General features: G+C 44.4%; 1 protein-coding gene across 3 annotated transcripts in view; it reads left to right on the forward strand.

The window, feature by feature from the left end:
* Positions 1 to 24900, forward strand: part of HYCC1 (hyccin PI4KA lipid kinase complex subunit 1) — a 361690-nt gene that overhangs the window by 142053 nt on the left and 194737 nt on the right. For all 3 annotated transcript variants that reach the window (XM_069211534.1, XM_069211535.1, XM_069211536.1), the window contains exon 3: positions 7199 to 7300. In XM_069211534.1, the coding sequence (XP_069067635.1) occupies positions 7199 to 7300 (102 nt within the window). The remainder of the gene's footprint in view (positions 1 to 7198; positions 7301 to 24900) is intronic.

Here is a 24900-nt window from a genome sequence, read left to right on the forward strand (position 1 = left end):
AGGGTCCTGATGTCGTCCGTGGCTGCGATGAGGGCGGTTTCGGTGCTGTGGTTGGCTCTGAAACCGAACTGTGTGGGGTCGAGGGAGTCGTTGGTTTCCAGGGCGTTGGTGAGCTGAGAGTTGACAATTTTCTCAATCACTTTGGTGGGGAACGGCAGGAGAGAGATGGGCCGAAAGTTTTTGAGATCGGTGGGGTCTGCTGTGGGCTTCTTTAGGAGGGCGTTGAGCTCTGCGTGTTTCCAGCTCTCCGGGAAGGTGGCGGCGGTGAGGGAGGCGTTGATGACGTCTCGAAGGTGCGGTGCGATGATGTCGTCGGCCTTGTTGTAGATGTGGTGCGGGCAGGGGTCCGATGGGGAACCGGAGTGGATCGAATTCATGGTGCGGGTGATCTCCTCGGTGGTGGTTGGGCTCCAGGTGAGGATGGTGGTGATCTCGTTGGTGGGTTCCGGGTGGGGGTTCGTGTTGGTGGTCGGGAAGCTGTTGTATATGTCGGTGATCTTCTGGTGGAAAAAGGTCGCAAGGGAGTCGCAGAGGTCCTGTGATGGAGGGATGGAGTTTTTTTCTGCGTCTGGGTTGGAGAGCTCTTTGACGATGCCAAAAAGTTCCTTGCTGTTGTGTGCGTTGTTGTCAAGTCTGTTCCGGTAGGCGGTTTTTCGTGCGGCGCGGAGGTGTTGGTGGTGTTGGCGGGTGGCGTCCTTGAGAGCTGACGGTTCTCTTCGGTCTGGTTGAGGCGCCACGTCTTCTCGCGGACGCGGCATTCCTTCTTGGAGTCTTTGAGGTCGGGGGTGAACCAAGAACTTTTCTTGTGGTTGTTGGAGCTGGCTTGGGTCTTCAGGGGGGCCAGGAGGTTTGCGCAGTCGGAGAGCCAGTTGGTGAGGTTGTTGGCGGCTTCGTCGGGGTCGGTGGTGTAGGTGGGTTGGTTCTGGGAGAGGGTTGCTGCGAGCTGTTCCGTGGTGATACGGTTCCAGTGTCTTCTTGGGGGTTGCTGGGTGTGGTGGTGTACGGTGGTCTTCTTGAAGCTGAAGTGGACACATCTGTGGTCCGACCAGGTGAGTTCGGTGGTGTGGCTGAAGGTGACGTGTCTGCTGGAGGAGAAGATGGGGTCGAGCGTGTGTCCGGCGTAGTGGGTTGGGGTGTTGACAAACTGATTCAGTCCCAGGTTGGCGAGGTTGTCCAGGAGGGCGATGGTGTGGTTGTCGGTGAGGTTCTCTAGGTGGAAATTGAGGTCTCCTAGGAGGATGTAATCGGTGGAGGAGAGTGCGTGAGGGTTGACGAAGTCTGCGATGTCTTCGGTGAACTTGGAGCGGGGGCCTGGTGGTCTGTACATGAGAGTGCCTCTGAGGGTGGTCTTGGGGTCGCTGTGGATTGTGAAGTGGAGATGTTCGGTGTCGGGGAGCGAGTTGTCGGTGTCGGTTGCGACTCGGATGGAGTTTTTGTGAGCGATGGCGATGCCTCCTCCGGTGCGGTTGGTGCGGTCTTTCCGGATGATTTTGTAGCCGTCGGGGATGGCTATGGCGATGTCGGGTGCCGAGGAGGGGTTCATCCAGGTCTCGGTGAGGAAGGCGATGTCCGGGTTCGTTGAGTTGATAAGGTTCCACAGTTCGATGGCGTGTCTGTGGACGGATCGGGTGTTGACCAGGATGCAGTCGAGGTTGTTTCCGGGGGCGTTGTTATTGGCGGGAGCGGATTGGGTCCGATGGCAGGAGAAGCGGCAGTTGTTGCAGGTGAAGGATCCGTGGGTCCGTTTCGGGGTGGCGCGGTAGCAGCCCGGCGTGCAGCCGAGGTTGAGGTTGGCGAGGGTGGCGGAGTTGTAGGTCAGACGGGGGGCGCAGGGGCCAGGGGTTCGGGCGCTGGGTGCGGTCCAGGCGCAGATGGGCGCAGACGGGCTTGCCTTAGGCGCGCCTTCGGCGCGCCAGCGGCGCACCCGCTGCGCGGCCTCGCAGCGGCCGCCATTTAAGGGGTAGCCGGGGGGGCGGAGACAGCTGGGAGGCGGGCGGAGGGCGGGTAGGGTGGCGAGTAAAAGAGCGGGAAAAACGGCGATTGGCCTCGGGAGGCGAGCGGGCCAAAAAGCGGAAAAAAGTACCCAGGAGGGGTACAGAAGGCGGGAAAAAAGCGAGGAAAACAGCGGGAAAACGGCGGAGGGACGGGGGGGGCACGAGGGGCACCAGGCACTCGGGGGTACAAAAAGTAAAGGGGAGCGCGATCACACGGGGGTTAACAGGCACTCAGGGGTACAGAAAGGCAAGAGGGGAGCGCGATCACACGGGGTCAGCAAGCCCTCACTTGGGGATACAGAAATGCAAAAAAGGGTTAGACTGAGGCAGACACACAAGGGGACAGTCACAGAGCGAGCAAAACAGGAGGCAGCAGGCACAGAGGAGCAAGGTGGCGCCGCGAGGGCAGGGGAGCGACCTACCCTGAGGTTAAGGGTCGCTACCACTGCCTCGCAGCGGCCGCCATTTAAGTGGTAGCCGGGGGGGCGGAGACAGCTGGGAGGCGGGCGGAGGGCGGGTAGGGTGGCGAGAAAAAGAGCGGGAAAAACGGCGATTGGCCTCGGGAGGCGAGCGGGCCAAAAAGCGGAAAAAAGTACCCAGGAGGGGTACAGAAGGCGGGAAAAAAGCGAGGAAAACAGCGGGAAAACGGCGGAGGGACGGGGGGGGCACGAGGGGCACCAGGCACTCGGGGGTACAAAAAGTAAAGGGGAGCGCGATCACACGGGGGTTAACAGGCACTCAGGGGTACAGAAAGGCAAGAGGGGAGCGCGATCACACGGGGTCAGCAGGCCCTCACTTGGGGATACAGAAATGCAAAAAAGGGTTAGACTGAGGCAGACACACAAGGGGACAGTCACAGAGCGAGCAAAACAGGAGGCAGCAGGCACAGAGGAGCAAGGTGGCGCCGCGAGGGCAGGGGAGCCTGAGGTTAAGCCACCTTTGTCTTACTGGATTAGTGACCCCAATGTTGGATAATCTGCTGGGGCCTGTTAAGAAGGTTTTAAAGGGGACAGACTTGAAAGGACGCTGAGACATCACATCAGAACATTAAAATGTGTGCCAAATCCTCCATAAAACAATTAGAATCACAGTTTAAATATATGAAAGACGTTATAAGTGCCACTAATATCCTTTTTTTGGATGTACCTGCCCAGGTGACAGAAGGGGAACCTCACTCTCTCTTAAGCCAGAACTTCTTAGTTTTTTGGAAAAGGAGACTCTCCCAGGTGAGCCTTGCCTCGAGTTAGTCCGCAATGCATTCAGACTGCCTAACAAGAAAGTGAAAGAATGTTTACTATCTGGAGGAATGGTCTTAGCGGTACGGTTCTTTGCTGTGGAAAGAGTCTTGAGAGAGGCCAATAGGTATATAACTTGCTCTGGGGGGAACGTATCCTCTGAGTCCTAGATTACTGTAGACAAGCCCAAGTGAGGGGGCACACAATGTAGGGCATTAGGAAGGAAATATTTTTACGGCATGTGATGCATCCTATATGGCGCCCTACAAGCCTGAAAGTAGTACATGAGGGACAGCAGCATATTTTGTGTCAGACTGATGCAGCAGAATCCCTTCTTGGGGTGTGAAGTCAGGAATGCAGGCCAAAACACCAGATGTATTTGTTTAGTTGTCTTGTGCTTACTGTTATGACATGCTGGTCACTTTACAATTTAATGATACCACCTTATTTATGGTTTAACGGGGAATTAGGGTTTGTGTAAAACTTGAGCCCACCACCCAAGACCCAGTCAGGAGCCTCTGAAGCCAGGGGCCCATTACCCGTGCACAGTATACTGTACTGAGGGGGCCCTCTCAAGCTCAAGGGCCCCCCTGCACTGCAGGAGCTCTGGGGGCTATTGTCACGCCACTGTGATATGAACCACATTGGATGAGCTGAACTGTAATTTTGCAATTAGCTCCTTACCGTCCACTCCCATTCTCACCCTGCATTATTGATGACCAAGAGAGTTACAGTTTATACGCGAGATGTTAAACCCTAATTGACTGTTACTGATTTACATCACTTAAGTCTGAAGAGGCGCGTTATGACTTTTAATAAATTCCTGATTTATCCTTGTTAAAATGTTTGGCACTGTGAAGGCAATGCAGTGTTTAAAATATGCACTTTCTTTCGAGAAAGTTCAATAATATGCAGGTTTAGGTGACACAGGACCTAATTTCAGTGTATGTTAAATTGAGAATAGTGTGCAATCCCTTTATCTCCCAAATCGAGGCAATAGTCAAAACTGCAGTGTTGGAGTGCGAATCTTAATACAACAATACCTTGTAGCCATCTGAGACCTGAGTGACCTCTCATGACCTTCTGAGGTTTACTAGCACAGCAGTACTGGTACAAATCCTCAAGAGCCCCTAACCTTTCTCCTGGTGTAGAATGAAGGGTCTAGACCTTGAGCAAAAAAACCTGTGGAAATGTGGTGGGAGGTATAAGAGAAGCAATAGGAGAAACAATAACACAAGGCTGGGTATTGTGTCTAAAGAGAAAAAAAGCCATCAGTATTGCTAGTATCAGGAGCTGGGCTGGAGTATGCGTTAATTATTACTTGCTCAGTTGTGGTCACGTGAGATTCCTGGGAGAGCGGGCTTGGCAGAGGTCCGACTTGTTAAACGTCATACAACTCTAGTGAAAGGGGAGTAAAACCTGAGGGAGGTGAGAAGAAGGAATTGTGCAGGTGCTGAAAGTCTAATCCAAACTGCTTGGCAGAAATTAACACAGAGCAACTTGCAATGTTTCCAGGTATTGCTGTCCCTTAGTGTTATAACCTTGAGGTGATTGTCAAGTCCTGTGAGGATACTGGAAGTGATATGTCCTCGTCAATGAGAGTATAATATGGTTCTAATATTGGCTGTAACAAAGGAGTTCTGCTAGAATAGATTGTTGTACCACATATGCCACACACCCCACGGACATTACTTGAATGCAATTCAGCAACCCTTTTAACCAAAGAGGGGTCATCATCTTAATCTAAGAGTGTCTAGCATGTGGATCAATCAACAGTGTTGACTAATGTTGATCAGATGTTTTCAAATTGCAAGAGTTACTGTTTTTTCAAACATTTGCTTTGTAAAGGACACAATAAAGCATAATCATTTTATCAGTTATTCCTATGCCTGCTTTGAAACCTGCCTTGAAGTGCAATGTGACATTCGCCTCTGTTGTCTAGGCCTGAAGCATGAAGACCTTTACCTAAAATATCGAAATATAATCAATCAACAAAATAAACCTGTAGTTTGGCAGATCATTGCAATCACTGTTCTTAAAAATTGAGAGCGAAATACCTGCCAGGTCAAACTATATTACAGGCAAACTGAAACGATGAAACTCATGTTCCATGCTTCTCTGTTTCTGGATTTCTAGTTCTGCACTCTGTCGATATGTGTCCAGAAATTGTATACAAAACAATAACAAAAGTCGAACCAGGTATAAGGTGACCCTTCTGAATCTAGAGCAAATAGAAAATAGCTATTTTTATTTGTGGAAAACAAATACTCTTTATCTTTCACCTTTCATCTATTTCATTGGACTTTTTCATATCCATTTGTGTGGACCGGTAACTATTTAGGCTTCTTAGATGACTTTCTTTCAAGGCTGGCCACCTTTTCAATTAAAGCTAAGGGATTTGTCGAACCCCTCCTACAGCCTTTAGCAGGCTAAATTATTGCTCTTGGATACAAATGCTTATAGACATTTGGAAAAGCAAGTTGGACAAAATCTCTTATGGCTTAGCTACATCAGTATCCTTCCATCATGCTGCCCTTTAGTTAGGTAAACTCAGTGGAGGTGTCCACTATCTGATGCTAACCCTTGCAGAAGATTCTACTCAACCCTAAATTCTGACAAGGAGGATGACTGGGTTGTGGTCACTTACTCTACCATTAGACTGGTCATCCCTCCAGCTTCTTACATGTCAAAGGAGACTATTCCAAAGAGAGAGATGCCAACTTGAAAAAGGTTTGGATTTGCAAGTTAGAGCTGTGTATGTTATGCAGGCACAGAGAAAGCTATTGGTTGACAGTATTGTTCCTCTTGTTTGGGTAGCAGTAATATGCATAATATTATTGAGTTTCCACGTGCTCAGCTTTGTATGCCACAGCCTTGCATTTTAATCTGATTGGTGCTTCCTCCAGGAGATGGACAAGTTTCCTAAATGACAGTGCCACGAAATTTCAAGAGCCAACTGGTGAGACTTGGCTAGAGCATTTTGGACCCGTATGATTTACCAAAGTGTTTAGGGGAGCAGATGTATTAAAAGAGGACATTAATGTAAACTAGGAGAGACAAAATTAGGACTTGTTCAGTCTTTTGAAAGTCCTCTAAAGGCAATTATGCACATTGTTTGTGCAAATATCTAAAAAAGCAAAAACAGGAAAGTGAACTTTCACGCTTTTCAAACGTTGAAAAGATTGGTACATGGATTCCAAATATATTGATAAAAAAGATGAAATGTGGGACAAAAGCAGAAAATATTGCTAATCTATAAATTATCATCACCACGGTTCTAGAACTTATAATGTAAACGTTTGCAGAAATTGAAATGATTATTTTTCCAATTGTAGGGTTCCCAAATTCTATGCTCTTGGTGTTTCGTGTAATAAGGTTTCGTGAAAGTCGTTAATGCATGTATCGTTTCTCTACTGATTGTTTAAGGCACCGGGGAAGATTTTTTTTTTTCCGGGGTGGAGGGTACTGAGGGTTGTGGGTATGGCCGTCTGGTACTAATGTGTCCACTTAAGGTAAAATACCCTCTGGAATGTTTGGCAACATCACAATTTTTTACGGCTGCTATGAGCATTGGGAAGTGTTTTATTCTAGTTTTCCTGGTACTAAACGTATGTGAAACATCATGATTTCCCAAAGTTGTTATGAGCCTTAGGGAGTGCGTTTTCCGCTTTTCTGCTCCTAAATGTATGTGATTGTTGTCTTAAGTGAGTTTGTAGTTTTATATTTTTATATTGTATTTTAAAAGCTGTTGTATGTTAATTGCGATTTTAGTATCTAAACAGCACGTTATAGAATATTTATTGATCGAAAAAATAGACATGCATGTTATGGCTGTTCTTGCATTGCATGTTCACGTGCGTGATCTCATTAATTCAGTCTGAAATTGCATCATCTGAGCATTCATGCAAACTTTTCATTATGTATTCTTGACTGGAAACCCCAGTTAGTTCATCTGTTTGTCTGTTTCAGACGCTTCCGGAGGCTTCCATAGGAAATTACGCTTCATGTCTGAAAGAAAAGAGTGCTCTGGTTTCTGCTTTGTACGAAGTCATCCAAGAGCCACAGAGCGAGGTAGGTGGTGGCACCACATCTTCCTCTTTCTTCTGGACTGACTTTTTCATGAAGAAGCTATTCTCTTATTTTGCCTCTAACGGCAGAGGTTTCAACCGGTCCTGTTCTAGTTTAGCTATAGCTAGAACACATAATTCGAATATAGTAAGTATCGAGAACTTGTGACGTGGAGTACCCACTAAGAAATTACAGATGCATGTTTGGATACTATCCATTCATCCTGGCGTGCAGTAGGTCGCAACAATGGCAAACAGCACGCTTTAGCTACATGGAATACACCGATGAGGGCCAAAATGAATATATACTCCCTTCGAGGTCTATACTTTTAGCAGGGGTGTAATGCAAACTCCTGTAGCCCCAGGGGCGCAGCGGGCCCTATAACTTTCAAAGCCCCCTCTATTAGTCCCAAGTCCAATGAATAGTTGTGAGATTTGGGAGTCAAGGGGCCCCTCTTCACACTCTGCAATGGGAGGCGGGTGTGTTATTTTTAGTTACGCCACTGACTTTTAGACGAAGTAACACATATTAGTTTTAATGAATATACATTTGTTGCACTGACATGATTTTGCTGAATGTACCATATAACAAATTAAAATACTGTACTCTACAAACATAATTCCAGGCCAAAAAATGTGGTTAAATGTGCAGGAAGGGAACCGAACAAAACACATGCAATATTAGTTCAAGGAAAATACATTACACATACACATTGTATAATAAATGAAAAATGAGAACCTCTGAACTGTTTTCTGCATAACTGTACTTGATAAAGTTTTAAGTAAGGTAAGCTGACAGCTGGTAGACACAACATTTAAGGTCTACTAAGTATTAAAATTTGTCAGTGAAAGTGTTATTCTAATATCGAATTGTATCGCTGTACGAAACATTTAACTCACCCCAAATAATAAACATCACATCACACCACGTCACAACACACATGATACGTGGACAAATTCGGGGTGAAGTTTTGTAGGGCCCTTTGATGGTTAACCCCCCCCCCCTCCCCCGCCCCCCTCTTCTCATTTCCAGATCATACGACATTCCATGGGACAAGAAAAGCAGCATTTTTTTCCCTCGTTCTCTGCTTGCCTACGGTCAACCAACCGCAGAGCAACATTACAGGACTGCTCCAAAGTCCTAGTTCTCAACTTCTGGGCCTCAAAAGGCAGATACAATCACACCACCACAAAAGATATAGAGCAGAGGGAGTACGGTGCCCTGTTGCTCATACAAGTCCTACATATCTGGTCATGTAATTGAAACCTTTTTTTCTTACATTTAAGAACTTAATACTTAACTGATTTTAAAGGCTCTATCATGAAATAGAGCTTCCCCTCCCTGCTTGCCTTATCCTTCAGTTTAATGTATAGTGAACTAAAAATCGTTTTGCAACAAGTAGTCCTTGCTACACCCACTATTGCCACCAGATCTCCACACCACAGTCTAGATCATGGGTACTCGCAAACATTTTCCCAGGGGCCAAAAAGTTTGGTCTGTGGCGTGCCGGGGGCCGCATTGATGCCAGGGCAGTGGCGGTCAGGTGGGGTGACTAGGGGGATTGGTGGCAAGGTAGGTGTAGGGGAAGCAAAGGATGTACATCTAGTGGGTGAAATAAACAATGGGAAACCAGAAAACCTGGAATTAATCCCGCTTACCCAGTTTTCCAAATTGTGTGATCCTAGGCAATTGTTTAGTGCCACTTCCCCTCCTTTTTCTGAATTATCACATTTAAAATGACCTCGAAATACATGATCCTTGGTGTGCGCTGTACAAAACCTGCTTCTATGTTTGATTTAATAAACTATAATGTTGTTTATATATGATAGGAACCCAGGCCACCCATAAAGTGCACATACCAAGTGACTTGCCTCTTTAATTTACTATTGGTGGTGTTCTCAGGGTAAGGGAAATAATTAATGTTTCCAAATGTATGTTTGAAAACTATCACTTTAAAATGAATACATCTCAATGCACTGATAAAATAAATTGTACTAAGGCGAAAAGGTTCTGCATGTTAACTAAATACACTTAATTCATTTTGAAGAGACTTAGTTTTACACTTATGCTGCAAGATGTCTTTAGAAATGAAGGCTTTTCTAAAGTGCAGGAGTCCCTAGTTACTTACTTTCTTTACCTCCAATTAAGTTTGAAATAAATGATTGTGAGTGTCTTTAATATTTTTGTTAGTTCGGAGTCGAGCAAACAGCTGCCCAGTGCTCCTGTTGCCCTAGGGGCCGCATGTAAAGGTCAGAGGGGCCGCATGAGGCCCGAGGGCCGTACTTTGAGTATCCCTGGTCGAGATTCTACACATTTCTCGCTGACTGCTGAAACTTCTTTTATACCGATCATGTTGAACTTGTGTTCGATCTGTGTTGGTTACAGGCCTCAGCAAATTTCATTGCAGCGTTGGTGTCTGGAAATAAAGCATCAGTTTTATTTGTAAGACTATTCAGTTCTCTAGATATGTGCTTCAATATTTTGTTGCTTGCTTCCAATTCCGTCAGCAAGTTCTCCTCAGCAGTTCCACACTGCCACTAAGTGTGCTTTAAGATGTGGTCTGGTCACATCACAAAGAGTCGTCTTTGACGTGTGTCTGTTTTCCTAGTATGTGATAGCTCCTATTATAGTAAGGAAAAACCCACTATTTATTATAATATGGCGACCTCACATGAGAACCTGTTATTAGCAAAGGCGTCTTAGGAGTCCCACCTGTCCAGCACAAATAGATTTGCTGCCATGGTTTGATTAAATGCTCTTTGGCTCCCGAAGTCCAGTTATCGTTTAAGGACAATGCTTATGAAACCAGTATCCTTTCCTGATTTTTCTACCTTGCTACTCTTTCCTCTTTCAACCTTGTGTAACTGAGACGTTTTCTGGATTGCTTCACCTGCAATCTGCTCCTTCCGTCTTGCCGTTTGGTTCATACCTTCACCGACAACCACATATTAATCATCTCTCAGGTCCTATGAGTCTGGTCGGACTCTTGCACTCTGCTATGTGGAACGCCACTTCTTTTTGGGCCTGATTCACAAAGGTAAATGTAGACTTTGTGGTCGGAGTGGAGATCTCCACGCACAAAATAATAGGCCTGTACCTTCCTCTTTACGTGGTTCTTGCTTCACTCACCCGCCACTTGCTTGTCTTGTTCCTGTGCAGCAGTGCCGTCTTCCTGGGAAGGGCCATCTTCTTCCCTGGTGTCTTTTCACTTCTGTGATACCAGGTTTCATATATTTGTAATTCAGGTGAGGTACAGAGAAATTGTTTAATTAGAGATTGTACTCTGTATTTGGTGGATTGGTCTCAGGGTCTAAATTGCTACAGGAGCTATAGGGTAGCAAATCTAATCCACCACCACATTACTGCAGTTTTTTTCCAACCAAATAGAGTTTTTACTTAATTTGTTTGACAAGGGATATGTGGGTTCCTCTTAAATGACTGAGTAGTTAGAAGTTATCGATCCATTCTTGTGATCTTAATTTAATACCTTCATTACTTTCCCTCTTTCTGCTTTACTCTGTTACTTCAATAATGTATGTTATTTCCATAGCTTTATTACAATAATTGCCCTAGCCATTTATCGTACGCTTCTTTTGATCTAAGTCGTGCTGCAGTCTTCTGACTAGTATACACCATCATTTTTTAACAAGGCTCATCTTTTCTTTTACTCCTTTTGCTGTTTCTCTGTAGATCTCAATTTGCTGCTTGGTTTCAGAATTTGATCTAGTATTTTATCTCTTTTGCTACTTTCTTGATTCCACAGTAGGCCAATACCAGGTGTAGTTTGTATTCTTTTTCTTAAAGCAAAGACTAGTTTGTATTCTCTTGTTATTGACAGATATCCATTGTGATTGTATGATGTCACTCATGGTGTGCTAATATTGCCTTTTTTTTAACGACCTTTTTTTTATGGCTGGGGTCCATACTTAATATTTTCCCATCTCCGTACCGATCACATGTCCAGAAAATGTTCCTTGTTTATTTATTGTTTCTTCAAAGTGGGTAATTGAGGCTTAGATTTCTTTTCCTTCCCATTGTAGTAGGTTTTTATGTCTTGTCTGTGACAGGACATGCAATATTGTGTACAACAAGGGGACTGCAGGCCACCCATTGCTTACCATTTGTTGGCTTTATTGTCCCTCTTATTTTCTGCATTCTAATTGGCCAGCGTGTGCTGGATTCACTGGCTCTTCTCTAGGATGGAGCACTGACCAAGTACTGATTTCTTCAGCCTAATTCCTGTCCTACTGATCCTACTCTGATTTAGGTACTATTTTTTTCCTTCTATATGAATCGAAGCTCCTTCCGAGACCAGCACAGTTTGAGGAATTAGCAGTTTGGGAGCTGATAGCTCTACAGCAGCAGCAAATTAAATTCGAGAGGAGAATAAGAAGGGTAGAAAATACTTTAGCGGAGGCTAAATGGGATTGGGAGCAGAAAAGATGGACATCAGAGACCTTAAATTGTTCCCTGCCATTGCACAGGAGGATGACACGGAAGGAAAGAAAATGACTAGAAAGACTAATAAAAGTCCATCCAAGAGTAAGGAAGCAAGAAAGTCTTCCATAGTAGAGGAGGAATCAGATGCTGAGGATCTTGTTACACAGATATTGAGAGATCAACCACCACCATATGCAGTGCATGAGAGTGGTCCGAGTACTAATGCTGATGCAACAGCCCCGGCACAGGCAATGGGGACAGTGAGTCTGGTACAGGTTAATACTAGCTAAACACAGGGTGTGGTGCAGGGTAGTCCCAATGTGCTGACTGCTCCAGAAGTTCAGGCACAGATACATCCTCCACCGATACAAAGAATCTATCCTGAGGTGCCTATTTTGGAGACTACTTTGAACTTAGTGGTACCTACGGAGCAAGTGGTTCTGAGGCCAATGTTGATCCGGACTGAGCCGACTCCGATATTGTTGCCCCAAGGGCAGCCACAGGGGATGCCGAGGTTTATGCCAATGACAGGGACGCAGTCAGACTTGACACCGATGATGAATCAGAGTATGGGAGTTACTCTCCCACAGTGTACAGGTTCCAGAGCAGCCCCAGATGCCATATCGCTGCCAATTACTGTTGGCCCAGCAGTACCATTATTTGTGCAGAAGAAACCAATTATGAATGAACAGGGAGCGATGTCTTAAAGTTTAAGGAGGAGGGGACCAAATGAGCAAGTTCAGGTAGTCTCTTCCGTGGGTCAGACCTTTGACGGACCGAGGTCGTTGTTGGATCTTAGTCCACTTGTTGCACTTCCAGCTACTGTGAATAGACCCAGTGCAGGTCAGAGCTTGAAGCTATTGACACTGCAGACACTGAATGCAGTGACACAACAGGTGCCACCAGTGCACGCGAGTAACATTTTGTTACAAGTATTGACAGCTCAGCAGCTGACTGAATGGTTAGACAAGCTGAATACACCACAGAATGCTTCCAATGGTGAGGAACAGATCAAATGTGTCAGATTGAGCATGGAAGCAGGTGAATTAGTTGAGGGAACAATGGGGGTGAATAGATTAGAGTCCTACACAGAGGCAGAGTTAAGATACTCATGCCCGAGAATCACAAGAGAGGTGGGCAAGGTACACCAGAGATTAGCAGATTTGGCAGAAAAACATGGAATAGAAATTAGGAAAACGAAGCATTTGAAGAGGAGCTACAGATTAGATTTTGAGGCAAAGGATTTTGAACACATGAGGTCTGCTGGAATGAAGGCGCACCTTAAAGAATTATTGCAGAGTGCTCAGGTTTGGGGAGCATTAGAGAAGTGGGAAGGCAGATAGGTGAAGAAAAGAGACAAAAGGAAATGAGATTCTCTAGAAGTGACCAAAATTGTACAACAGGACAAGAACCCGGGGAAGATTTCGCCAATGAGAGAAATCCCAGGGGGAAATTTTGTTCACGTTCCTTGGAGTAGAAATGACATTCTATCATTTACGAATGATTACCTAAAACTAAGATAGAGGCCAGTAGAGTGGTATGAGCAGACAGACAGGTTTGTGAAGCTTGCGAAGTATTTGTGGGAAGACTTGAACACATTACTGGAGATAGTGGTTCCAGCTGACTTGTGGATTGGGTGTAAGAGAGCTGTAGATTGGCCAACAAGTGAACCGGAGAGAGATAAGAGTACAGGTGCACCATCTCCCGAGGTAATGAAATATTACTATAAGGTGATTGAGTTTCTGAAGACAAGGATTTCACCCAAAAACATTGCTTGGCAGAGGATTGATAGAACGGTGCAAGAAGTAAAGGAGTCGATACATGTATATTATGAGAGATTGTTGAAGGCGTTCAAGGAGTACTGTGGCAAGGAAGCAATTGAGCCGAAAGACATGCTGCATTTTGTGTTCAGATTTGTGGAAGGATTGAGACCTGAGATAGGTCAGATGATTAAGAGTCATTTGATTTGCTGGCAGGCAAAGCCGATAGATGAGGTGTTGCAGTATGCAAAATACTGTAGCGATGAAGTAGAGTTGAAGCAGAAAAAATTGTAAGAGAAGGCAATGTGATGCAGAATAAGGCAGCCCAAACGTGTACAAGGACATTTTGTGCAGCAGATACCACAACAGCAGGGAAATGTCATGTTTCAGCCTCAGATGAGATGTAGGGGTCATGGAGGCAATATGAATCATGGTCCAGATTTGAATACTGTAGTGGTTCAGAATGATGTGCTGGGGATAAAAAAAGCTATTGCCTTGTCACATTTGCTGAGCCGTGGGACGCTGGAAGCGGGAGTGTCCGATGATGGTTGTTGGACTTGGTCCTTTTACAGGGTCATTCCCCAGACTTTTTGCCTTTTGCCTCCTTATTTTTCTGACCTTTGTTGGCTGACGTTTTGACTCTGAGCACTTTTGCACTGCTAACCAGTGCTAAAGTGCATGTGCTCTCCCTTACAAAATTGGTATGATTGGCTTATATCTAATTGGCATATTTAACTTACCTATAAGTCCCTTGTAAAGTGGTATCCCTAGGTCCTGTAAATTAAATGCTACTAGTGGGCCTGCAGCGCTGCTTGCGCCACCCACTGAAGTAGCCTGTCAAACCTATCTCAGACCTGCTAGCGCAGGGCCTGTGTGCGCAGTTTTCTGCCACAGGGACCTGGCATCTAAATTTACTTGCCAGGCTAAAACTCCCATTTTACTACATGTAAGTCAACCCTAAGGTACGCCCTAGCTAGCCCTATGTGCAGGGTGCCATGTATGTAGAAGGCAGAACAAGTGCCAGGTTGCGAGGCCTGTCCTGGTAGTGACGTACAGCCTAACTTGGTGTCTCACTGCTGTAAGTGCTGCCTTCTCATAGATTGCATTGGAGATACCCTGCCTTATGTGTAAGGGGTATTGTCTGATTCATGAGGGGTAGCGTGGGCTTGTTTGGTATGGTTGTGATGGTGATAAGAAATGCTGCTTACTGGTGTAGGTGTATTTTGTATTACTATCACCAAAATGCCACTTCTAGAAAGTGCACATTTATCTGTGCTTATGACTCTGGTGTTTTGCAGCTTGCCTCCAATCCATGTCTGGGCAGACTGACAGTTGGGGCTTTGTGCATACTTTTCAGACAGCCTGAACACAGGGAGGGTGGAGGTGTCACAGAGGTGCATCTACATATTGTAAAGCCTTCCTGGGCTGAGAGAAGGGAGAGACGGGGCACACCTGCATTTGTAAAGGCTGTGCCCTGGCCTCGCAAAATAGGGTTGTTTACCCCCACTGATGTTTGGAGCCTGTGCTGGAGGAGAGAAAGGGCACTCCCAGAACCAGTGGTAACTGGTTGGAACCCCCTCTCCTTCCCATTGCAAAACACACTGTAAACTTAGTATAAGTACAGGGGAATATTCCCCACAATTTTAGACATCAATTTGGACATTCTGGGAACTCCAGGAACCTTATCTGGAGCTGGACAGGGCGCTGTTGAGAGGACTCACCAGGACCACCTTGGACTGCTGCTGCTGTGCTGACCTGTGACCTAGTTGGCCACTAGGAGAAACTGCCACTGCTGGCATCCCATTGTGTGCTGGCTTGTAGCTGTGTTTGCCGGCCCTGGGCCCCTTATTTTGGCTGTCTCCAGAGGCAGGGAGCTGTGGCCCCTGACCTCTGTAGCGCCCCCTTCTTCTGGTCGCTGCCGTAGGAGCGGGACGCTTCTTTCTGTTTAAACCGGGCATATTTTCCTGGAAACGGATCACACACTTCCTAGTGCCCCTGGAGCACAAGAAAACGGAAAACGGAGCAAGTGTGCTCCTGTTTGGTGCCCCCGGGGCACGGTTCGCTCCTTGGAGTGCCCCCGGGGCACCAGCCACCTTCTATTCTCCGGGATTCACTGCGGCGGCCACAGAACCTCTTTACACACTCGCGCACCACATTGGATGCCGGCGAGTGTCTTCTCAGGCCCAGGAGGGGACCGAGCTTCAAAACCTCACCAGTAGGACTTGGGGGAAGGCGAGGGGAGTGCCTCCTTCTCCCAGTCGCTGCCGTAGGAGCAGGATGCTTCTTTCTGTTTAAACCGGACATATTTTCCTGGGAAAGGGAGACCTCGATGGAGGCCCCCTTCCTCTCGACCCATAATTGCTTGTTGGGCCTTGCATGTCCCCCACCCCGCGGACAGGGTGTGAGGAGGCTGAGGCAGGCACCCATCAAGATCGGGGACCCCCAGATGGGCCCGTTTATCACGACGACAGGGTGCCGACAGCCCCTCTCCTCCAGGAGCATTGCGTGGCCCCCGTTGTGCGCACAGGAGCGCCGGGGGCCCTCTGTGATCCGCTTCTAGGCACTGGGAGTGCCTCTTCTTCAGGAAAGCAGGTATGTTTGAGAAAGTATTGGTTCAATGAGGCTAGTATGAACCTTGGGGGGGGGGGTTATATGTTTTTACCTGCTTTCCTGCCATTACATATATGTGCTGATGTTCTTTTAATGGGCATGATATGCTGATATGTATTTTTTATGACTTTTATGTTCTTTTTATGGGTATTTAGAGGTACTTACGTGTTCTAATGTGACAACTGCGTATTCTTGCAGAGTATTAGTAACTTGTGTAACGTTCTGACAGCTGCTAAGGTAGCAGGGTATTACTAAGGTGTAATGTTGGTCTAATTATGTTTTGTGCAATACATTTTTTTTTTTACATAGCTCAGTGTTGTGCTTACTTTGTGGTGTACATTTTGCGTCACATGTGTCGTGTGTGTTGTGCAAACGCTTTACACATTGCCTCTGGGATAGGCCTGACTGCTCGTGCCAAGCTACCAAGGGGGGTGAGCAGGGGTTATCTTGGATGTGTAACTCCCTTGCCCTGACTAGAGTGGGTGGGCTCTGCCTGGCTTAGGTGCATACCCTAGCCGACCAGAAACCTAATTTCTAACAATGGTACAAGAGGGTGTTCAGCAAGGTAACAACGTCAACACTTTTCAGAATGTGAGAAGACCAAGATTAAGGGGTCCTAATCCAAATTTCCAGAATAATGCGAATGAGATGCAAAATTTCCAGCCTATGCAGCAGGTGCAAATGCCCTGTGCACAAGTGTCACAGTTGCAGCCAATGCAGCAGTAGGTTCCTATGGTACCTAGGCAGCAAATGCAGATACCTCAAGCCCCGATGGAGCAGCAACAGATGATGCTTTCTCAACAGGTCACATGTTAGCGACAAGATAGAAATAGTAATACAATGCACCGATTCCCGTTACACAGTGAGAATGAAATAAATGATGAATGGATGTGTGACAGTTCAGATGAGGAGCCATGTGTGCTTGCGTCTTCTTTAGAAGTAGATCAGAGAGGGGACCCTATGTGAGGGGAAAGGTAATGGGTCACAGTTTCATTTCTGGTGGACACAGGTGCTACACGTAAGAAGTGCAGAGGTTCTGAATCTGCCCCTTTAAGGAAAACAGTTCAAGTTGTGGGGGTAGCGAACCAGTATTTGACAAACCCGATCACAGATCCAGTGTAAGTAGAGATTGGCAATTTTCAGGGACTGCATACGTTTGTGGTCTGCGATTCGAGTCCGGTATTCCTACTGGGAAGGGACTTATGTAAGAAAAAGTGCTTGATTACTTGCTCAAATGATGGAATCGAGATCCAGACAAAACGTGATGATGAGGAAGACCCAGCCCCAGAAAAGAGTGTGAAACTACAAATGAGGAGTACCCCTTGATTGAGTTTTTCCCGATGTTCACAGTGACAGAGCTTCATTCCGATTTACAGAGAACAGTGCAAGATAACATGTGGGATTTGACAGGGAAAGAAGTGGGTTTGATCAAGGGAGTGAAGCAAATTAAAGTTACCTTGAAGCCGAATGCAGTTTTTCTGCAGCTTCCACAGTACAATATGCCACAAGATGTCCTGATGAAGGTGGCTCAGAGAATTGCAGATTTTGTGAAGCAGCGAGTTTTGAAGGAGGTGTTGAGCAGTCCATGTAATTCACCAATAATGGGTTTGGAAAAACCATGGGGGAAGGTTCGAATTGTTCAGGATTTTAGAAAAATAAATTACATTGTGGTCAAATGCTGTCCCGTAGTGCCCAATCCAGCTGTAATAATGTTTCAAATTCCATGCGATGCAGAATGGTTCACAGTGGTTGATTTGTCACAAACGTTCTTTTCTGTGCCTCTTCATGAGGATAGTCAATTTTTCTTTAGTTTCAAATTCCGGGATCGAGTCTAGTGGTGTAGACTTCCTCAAGGGTACACTGAGTCACCTTACTTGTTTAAACAGATCTTGAAATCAAATTTGGAGTTATTACAATTGCCTTTCCAATCGACTCTGGTACAGTACATCGATGACTTATTGATTGCATCGAAGACAAGGTATGAATGTAAGTGTGACTTGATTGCCCTGTTGAATCATTTGGGAAAGTATGGTCATAAAGTGTCTCCATTGAAATTGCAGTACTGTCAGAAGGTAGTGAAGTATTTGGGTCACCAAATTGAGAAAGGTTTGAGGAAAATATCCAGAGAAAGGATCACAATGATACTGCAGATAAGTCCCCTGACCACACAGAGAGATGTCAGAATGTCCTTGGGTATGGTGGGCTATTGTTGCCAATGGATCCCAAATTTTTTTAGAGATTTCAAAACCATTGCAGAAGTTGACTCATAAGGATGTCACCGATCCCATAATGTTAGACCAGGATGAAATGAGAGCATTCACTGAGTTGAGTGAGATTTTGTGCAGAGCTCCAGTGTTGGGTATGCCTGACTACAGGAAACCTTTCACATTGTTTTGTCATGATCACGATGCATGTTCATTGTCTGTCTTGACGCAGTCCCATTTAGGTGCTCATCGCCCAGTAGCATATTTTTCAGCTACGTTGGACCCAGTTGCAGCAACCTTACCAGGTTGTATGCATGCAGTTGCTGCAGTTGGTCAGAGCCTTTCACAGTGTGAAGGAGTAGTGATGGGATATCCCCTGACTGTATTGGTCCCTCACTCGATTGATATTTGACTGACGAGGACGAAAACCCAATACTTGCCTGGTGCTAGGTTGACTAGGTGTGAGACGAGTATTTTGGGTGCTCCAAACATGACATTGAAAAGATGTACATTGCTGAACCCGGCAACTTTACTCCCAAGTGATACGCTTCGGATTTCCTATCTCTTTAGAATCAGATAGGGGAACGCACTTCAATAATAAGGTGATTAAATTATTGTATGCAGCATTGAACATTGAGCAGAAGTTGCATTGTAGTTACCGCCCTGAAGCATCAGGACTAGTGAAGAAAATGAATGGTACTTTGAAGTCAAGAATTGCAAAAATGTGTGCAGCCACGTATCTGAAATGACCTGGTGCATTTCCTTTGGTGTTGGTGTCAACGAGGAATACACCTGGCAGGAAGACAGGATTGCCCCCCCCCCATGAGATCCTCATAGGCAGAGCAATGAGGTTGCAGCAGTTCCAGCCAATGCATTTGTCAACATTACAGATGCTATGGTGTTGGATTATTGCAAGGGTCTGGCTGATGTAGTCCGCTCTTTCTCTCAGCAGGTGGAGACCACCACACTACCACCGATCCACGATCCAGGGCACAACATGAGAACCGGTGACGGGTTTGTTGTCCGAAAACATGTCCGCAAGACGTGTTTGGAGCCTCGTTGGAAAAGACCATACCAAGTGGTTCTAATGACTGCGACAGCTGTGAAGTGTGCCGAGATCCCGAACTGGATTCACGCAAGCCGCACAAAGAAGGTGGCATGTCGACTGGCTCATGAAGAAGCTTTGTTGAGAGCACCGACAACTGTGAGACAAATTACAGCACCGGGAAAGGAGCAAGGAAGAACTGAAACACAACCTGAGTACGTTGGGGACGGTTCCATCACCCCTGTGAGAGACGAAGATGGAGATCTCCAGGAAGGTGCTGGGGTATCTATCACAACCAAAACAGGAGAGCCTGATATAGAGGGGGTTCTCCCAGAAGCAGACGATTCCCAGAGGCAAATAGAGCAATTGCCAGACCCAGAAGGGGAAGGAGTTGAGCTGGATCAAAGTCAAGGTGGTCCGACTCCTTCTGAGCCAGTTGCAGGTCCGTCAAGAGAAAACACCACAGAGAAAAAAAGGATTCGAGTTCAGTCCTGAAGTGAATATTGATATAAGGTTCACGAAAAGGAGATAAGTGGCCGGATTCGCAAGTGGAGAAAAGAAAAGAGGCGATTGTTGAACCAACAATAGAAGAAGAAGTAGATACTACGAGAAAAGAAGAGCTATGTGAATGAGAGCTGTATGGTGTTCGAAAAGTGAAAAGAAAGAGAATAGCAAGTCGAAGATACGCAGGTCCTGAATGGACGTATGCAACTACAAACGAATGGCAGCAAGAGTTTGTCTTTTTGTTTTGATAGGGAAGTTCCAAGTCAATATTTTGAGGTAATCTGAGAAAAGATCAAGGAACTGAACTGTTGAAACAATCTGAGAAATATTGTTGAAAAAGAGACTGTTGAAAGTAACCGGAAAAGACAATGATAACCTGATTTGACAAGCTGCTAACTGATTTTTGACAAGGAAGGAGGATTCCTGGAAATGAAACTGAACTGCTGACGGAAGAATTGTCTATTTTTGTTTTTTGCTGCAAGTTTTTTGAAGTTACTTCTGCTTTCTGATTCTTTACAGATCATGGCTGATTTTGATAAGCAGGTTAGGGCTGCTAGGCGCTGTAAATATAGGAGCATTGGATTGGCAATTGTGTGTGGAATTCTGTTTATAGTATTGATTGTGGGTATGTCTGTTCTTGATGTGAAAGGAGCCAACCATACTTCTGCTTTTGAGACTACTACACTAACGGCTTTAGAGGGGTTTAAGTTCGATGAGAAGTATTTGCATGGTTATACTGATGCACAAGGAGAACTTTCTTCTAAAGTTTTCTATCGCTTATTGAGTGAATATGTTGGGACGATGGATGCAAGGGATTGTCTTGTGTGTACGCAGATTCCTTCATCAGTTGAGGAAGGAGTCACCTATCATAGTCTTCCATTAACATATGGGATAAGTTGTAGTCTATTACTAACAAGGTTCTGTAACCAGGAGTATATTCAGTATTTCTATTCTAACCACAATGTTGTGTTTTCATTTATTCCTATTATTAGGTATCTGAGTAGAGTAGCTAAGGATAATGACATGGTATTAGTTAGAGGATTCTTTGAACCTACACTAACGTTTAGTACAGCATATGCGCATAAAAACAACTTGACATGCTTGCTTACATCTTTAGAGAAGAGCTTCTTAGATCATACTGATGACAGAAGAAAGGCACTGAAATAGAAATTAGAAAAAGGCTTAGAGAAAAGGACTTACAAGAATAATTATGCTTATAGTGCAATTAAAACGCAAGGGAAGTTAGCTTTAGATGCATTACATGTAGGGAAGCTTTGTATATATAGGCCTAAGTCATGCACTGACACTTTATTTGTGGGTACGAGTGAATTTAGGCATGTGTTTTTGTTTCAGAGTAAATGGGCATTTATGTTGAATGGGTAGGGATACTATATTGGTGGACTTAATGCTTACTACCGTCTTCCAAGAGGATGGTATGGGACATGTTATTTATGGATTGTTTTCCCAAAGATTTATCTGATGGAGGATTTGAAAAAGTTTCCGAAAGTGACTGAATTACATCATAAGAGACAGAGGAAGGAGTCCTCTTCTGCGGTAGTTGGAGATATATATGGTGCGGTGATTCCTTCAGTGGGAGTCATCTTGAATTCACTCAAGATTCGAAAGTTGTCTACTATTGTAGCTAACATGCTGACAAATTTTTCAGGGGCAATACTCCTGATAGATACTGAATTAGCTGTGGATAGAGCTATGACTCTTCAAAATCGTCTTGCTTTAGAAATTATTTTCGCGAAGGATGGAGGAGTCTGTAAAATTATTACCTCTAGACATTGCTGTTCTTACATACCTAACAATGGTAAAGAGATAAGAGACTTACTTACTAATCTGGCTAACGCAAGTAGTGATTTGAAGGAGTTGAAAGAACCAGGTGTTTGGGAAAAGGTTGGTAAAGGGTTTTCTTCGGTGGGAAATTGGCTTAGTAGTATTTGGAATGGGGTGCTGTAGAAAATTATATAGGGCATATTAATTGTTGTGGGATGTCTATTAGGAATATGGGGATTATACAAATTATGCAAAAGAATTACATTGAAAATGTCTAAGACGAATCAGGTGGGAAGAAAGGAAGAGGGAAAGAATCTAAAGGGAAAATTCAAAGAGGAGACAAACTCTTGAAGAAATAGAGCTATAAAATTGTGGGTGGTAAATTTGGTGTGATGACACATTTAGTCATCAGAGGAGGGTTTGCTGAAGCAGATGTCTTAATGAGAAATTATTAATGAGTGTTCATGTATTTTGAATAATTATTTTTGTAGAACATAAATAACGTAGAAAAATAATGTGCAAGTTTGAAAATGTGACCTCGAAGAATGGCTACCAGTGTTAATGGAATGTACTAATTAATGATTAATATGTATAAAATATTGAAAGTGTATTAGATTAATGTATTAATATGTCATATTAAGGGTTATGAAGTATGCTCTAGCTTAATAATTGTAGGCCTTAACTTCACAAGTGTCTTGACCTAGTTTTGCCAGGCCTAATGCAGAAGCCTGGCAAAGAAGAAATAAGTATTTCTTAGCAGTTAATAAAAATGCTGACAGAGTGATCTAACTGTGAAATGTTCATTGTTTTAATAAAATGCTTAGCAGAAGCTTTCCATCAGAACCAACTAACAGGAGTCAGTGTCCTAAAAAGTGTAACAATTGTGTGTAATGTGTGTGAAAAGTACTTTCCCAGGTTGCGAACAATGAAGAAACTTACTGGAGAAGAAGATGCAACAAATTCGATACCTGACGAGCCGGATGATGAGAACATCGTAAAACAGACCAATCAACGATGTGTGAAGGAAGAAACATTAGAATTAATAGATTTGGTATAGAAAAATTATTTGGTAGAGTAATAACATACGGTTAATTGGGCAATTGGGAATTAGGGGATAGTTTGGGTGACTTTGATATAACAATATGACAGAGGGGAAAGATTCAGGTAAGACTGATGCAGATTTGGAGAGAAGAAGAGACTTAGAAGAAATTCGATATTCTGTCATTGGGCTAATACTCTGCCCAATACTCTGACTGATCCTGATGTGTTGCTGATCAAATGATGACCTGATGGCGAAGATTGATTCTGTTTGCTGACCCATACCGTAGGTAGGTAGATATGACAGTATGACTGAAATGCATTTTTATGCCTTTTCTTTCTAGGTACCAACTGCGCTGTTTTCATAGTTTTTCTTAGCTAGATGTTCCCTAAATTCACGTTCTAAATTGTTTTGCATGAAGCCCCACATGCTGATACTGATCTGGTTTAGTTGAGGTTATCTACATGACGATTGACAAATTGCAGAGAGAAATGGTTGAACTATTTTGCTGAACTCAATGGACAATGTAGCACTATTGAAGCTAACTTTGCTAAAGATTTATACTGATGCTTTAAAATGTATTGTGATTCAAGCTTTGATTAGGTTGTGCTTCTTGCGTCTTTTTGGTTAATCAATATTTTTCTTATGAGTTTTGATTTGATTTTGAGATTAATATATATAATTTTAGCATTGTTAATATAAGGAAATAAACTTTTACTAAAGGTTTACTAAAGGTGTTGTTATTCATGACCTTTCAGTCATGGTGTGTGACAATTACTGACTCTATTGATTATGACTAATGATTATTGCGTATTGATTATTGTCTATGTACTGGAGCTATGGTAAGAACATCTTAAACGAGTCAAAAGGTTCATCGACCTTGTAAGTTTTACTTATTAAGGACCGACGTGCTAACATTTCCATATTGCTACTTCCTCTCCCCCTCCCAACCTCCTTGTTCATGTTGCTTCTCCCGCTACCACCCCTAACCTCCTGTTGTACATGTTACCCAATCCTCCTCAGCCCTAAGAAATAAAAATCACTGTCAAGGACAGTGCTGGCTGCACCATAGTGCTTTTTTTGTCCCGTTGCCCTTTACCTCCTACTCTCTCTCTTGTTGCGAGTGTTGCCTGTTCCGTTCCCACCTTCCCTACCATTGCCAGTACTTCAACCTGCCAGAATGAAAAAAAACACTATACGGTGGCTTGTGCTCTCCACGTCTTAGCACTTTTTTCAATATACATTTTTGCCATGCAGCAGCTCTGCTCTTCAACACAGCTAAAAGACGTGGGGAAAACCAATAGCTCTTGCTTGTTTCTTTTGTCATCTAGTACAATGTGCTGCTGCCTCCCTCTGTCCCAGAAATCGGCAACAACCTGTGATAGGATTTATTCTTAGGCAAGTTAAGCCGTTATTTTCCAGTAGCCTTGAAGTCAGTTTTAGGATTTGTTCTTGGGCAAGTGTTGGACTTTTTTTGCTTATGCAGGGTCATCCCTAATCTTTTTTGCCTCCTGCCTCCTATTTGTTCTGACCTGTTGCTGTTGGCATTTGAACTCTGAGCACTTTACCACTGCTAACCAGTGCTAAAGTGAATATGCTCTCTGTGTAAATTGGATGGTTAATTAGTTTATCCATGATTGGCATATTTGATTTACTGGTAAGTCCCTAGTAAAGTGCACTAGAGGTACCCAGGGGCTGTAAATCAAATGCTACTAGTGGGCCTGCAGCACTGGTTGTGCCACCCACATAAGTAGCTCTGTAATTATGTCTCAGGCCTGCCATTGCAGTGTCTGTGTGTGCAGTTTTAACTGTAAATTCAACTTGGAAAGTGTACCCACTTGCCAGGCCTAAACCTTCCCTTTTCTTACATGTCAGACACCCCTAAGGTAGGCCCTAGGTAGCCCCAAGGGCAGGGTGCAGTGTATGGTTAAGGTAGGACATATAGTAATGTGTTTTATATGTCCTGACAGTGAAATATTGCTTAATTCATTTTTCACTGTTACAAGGCCTGTCCCTCTCATAGGTTAACATGGGGGCTACCTTTAAATCTGATTAAAGTGTAGATTCCCTTTGGGAGCGGATAAACGTGGAGTTTGGGGGTCTCTGAGCTCACAATTTAAAAATACATCTTTTAGTAATGTTGATTTTAAGATTGTGTGTTTGAAAATGCCACTTTTAGAAAGTGGGCATTTTCTTGCTTATACCATTTCTGTGACTCT

Source organism: Pleurodeles waltl, chromosome 10, assembly GCF_031143425.1.
Source record: "Pleurodeles waltl isolate 20211129_DDA chromosome 10, aPleWal1.hap1.20221129, whole genome shotgun sequence".
NCBI lineage: Eukaryota > Metazoa > Chordata > Amphibia > Caudata > Salamandridae > Pleurodeles > Pleurodeles waltl.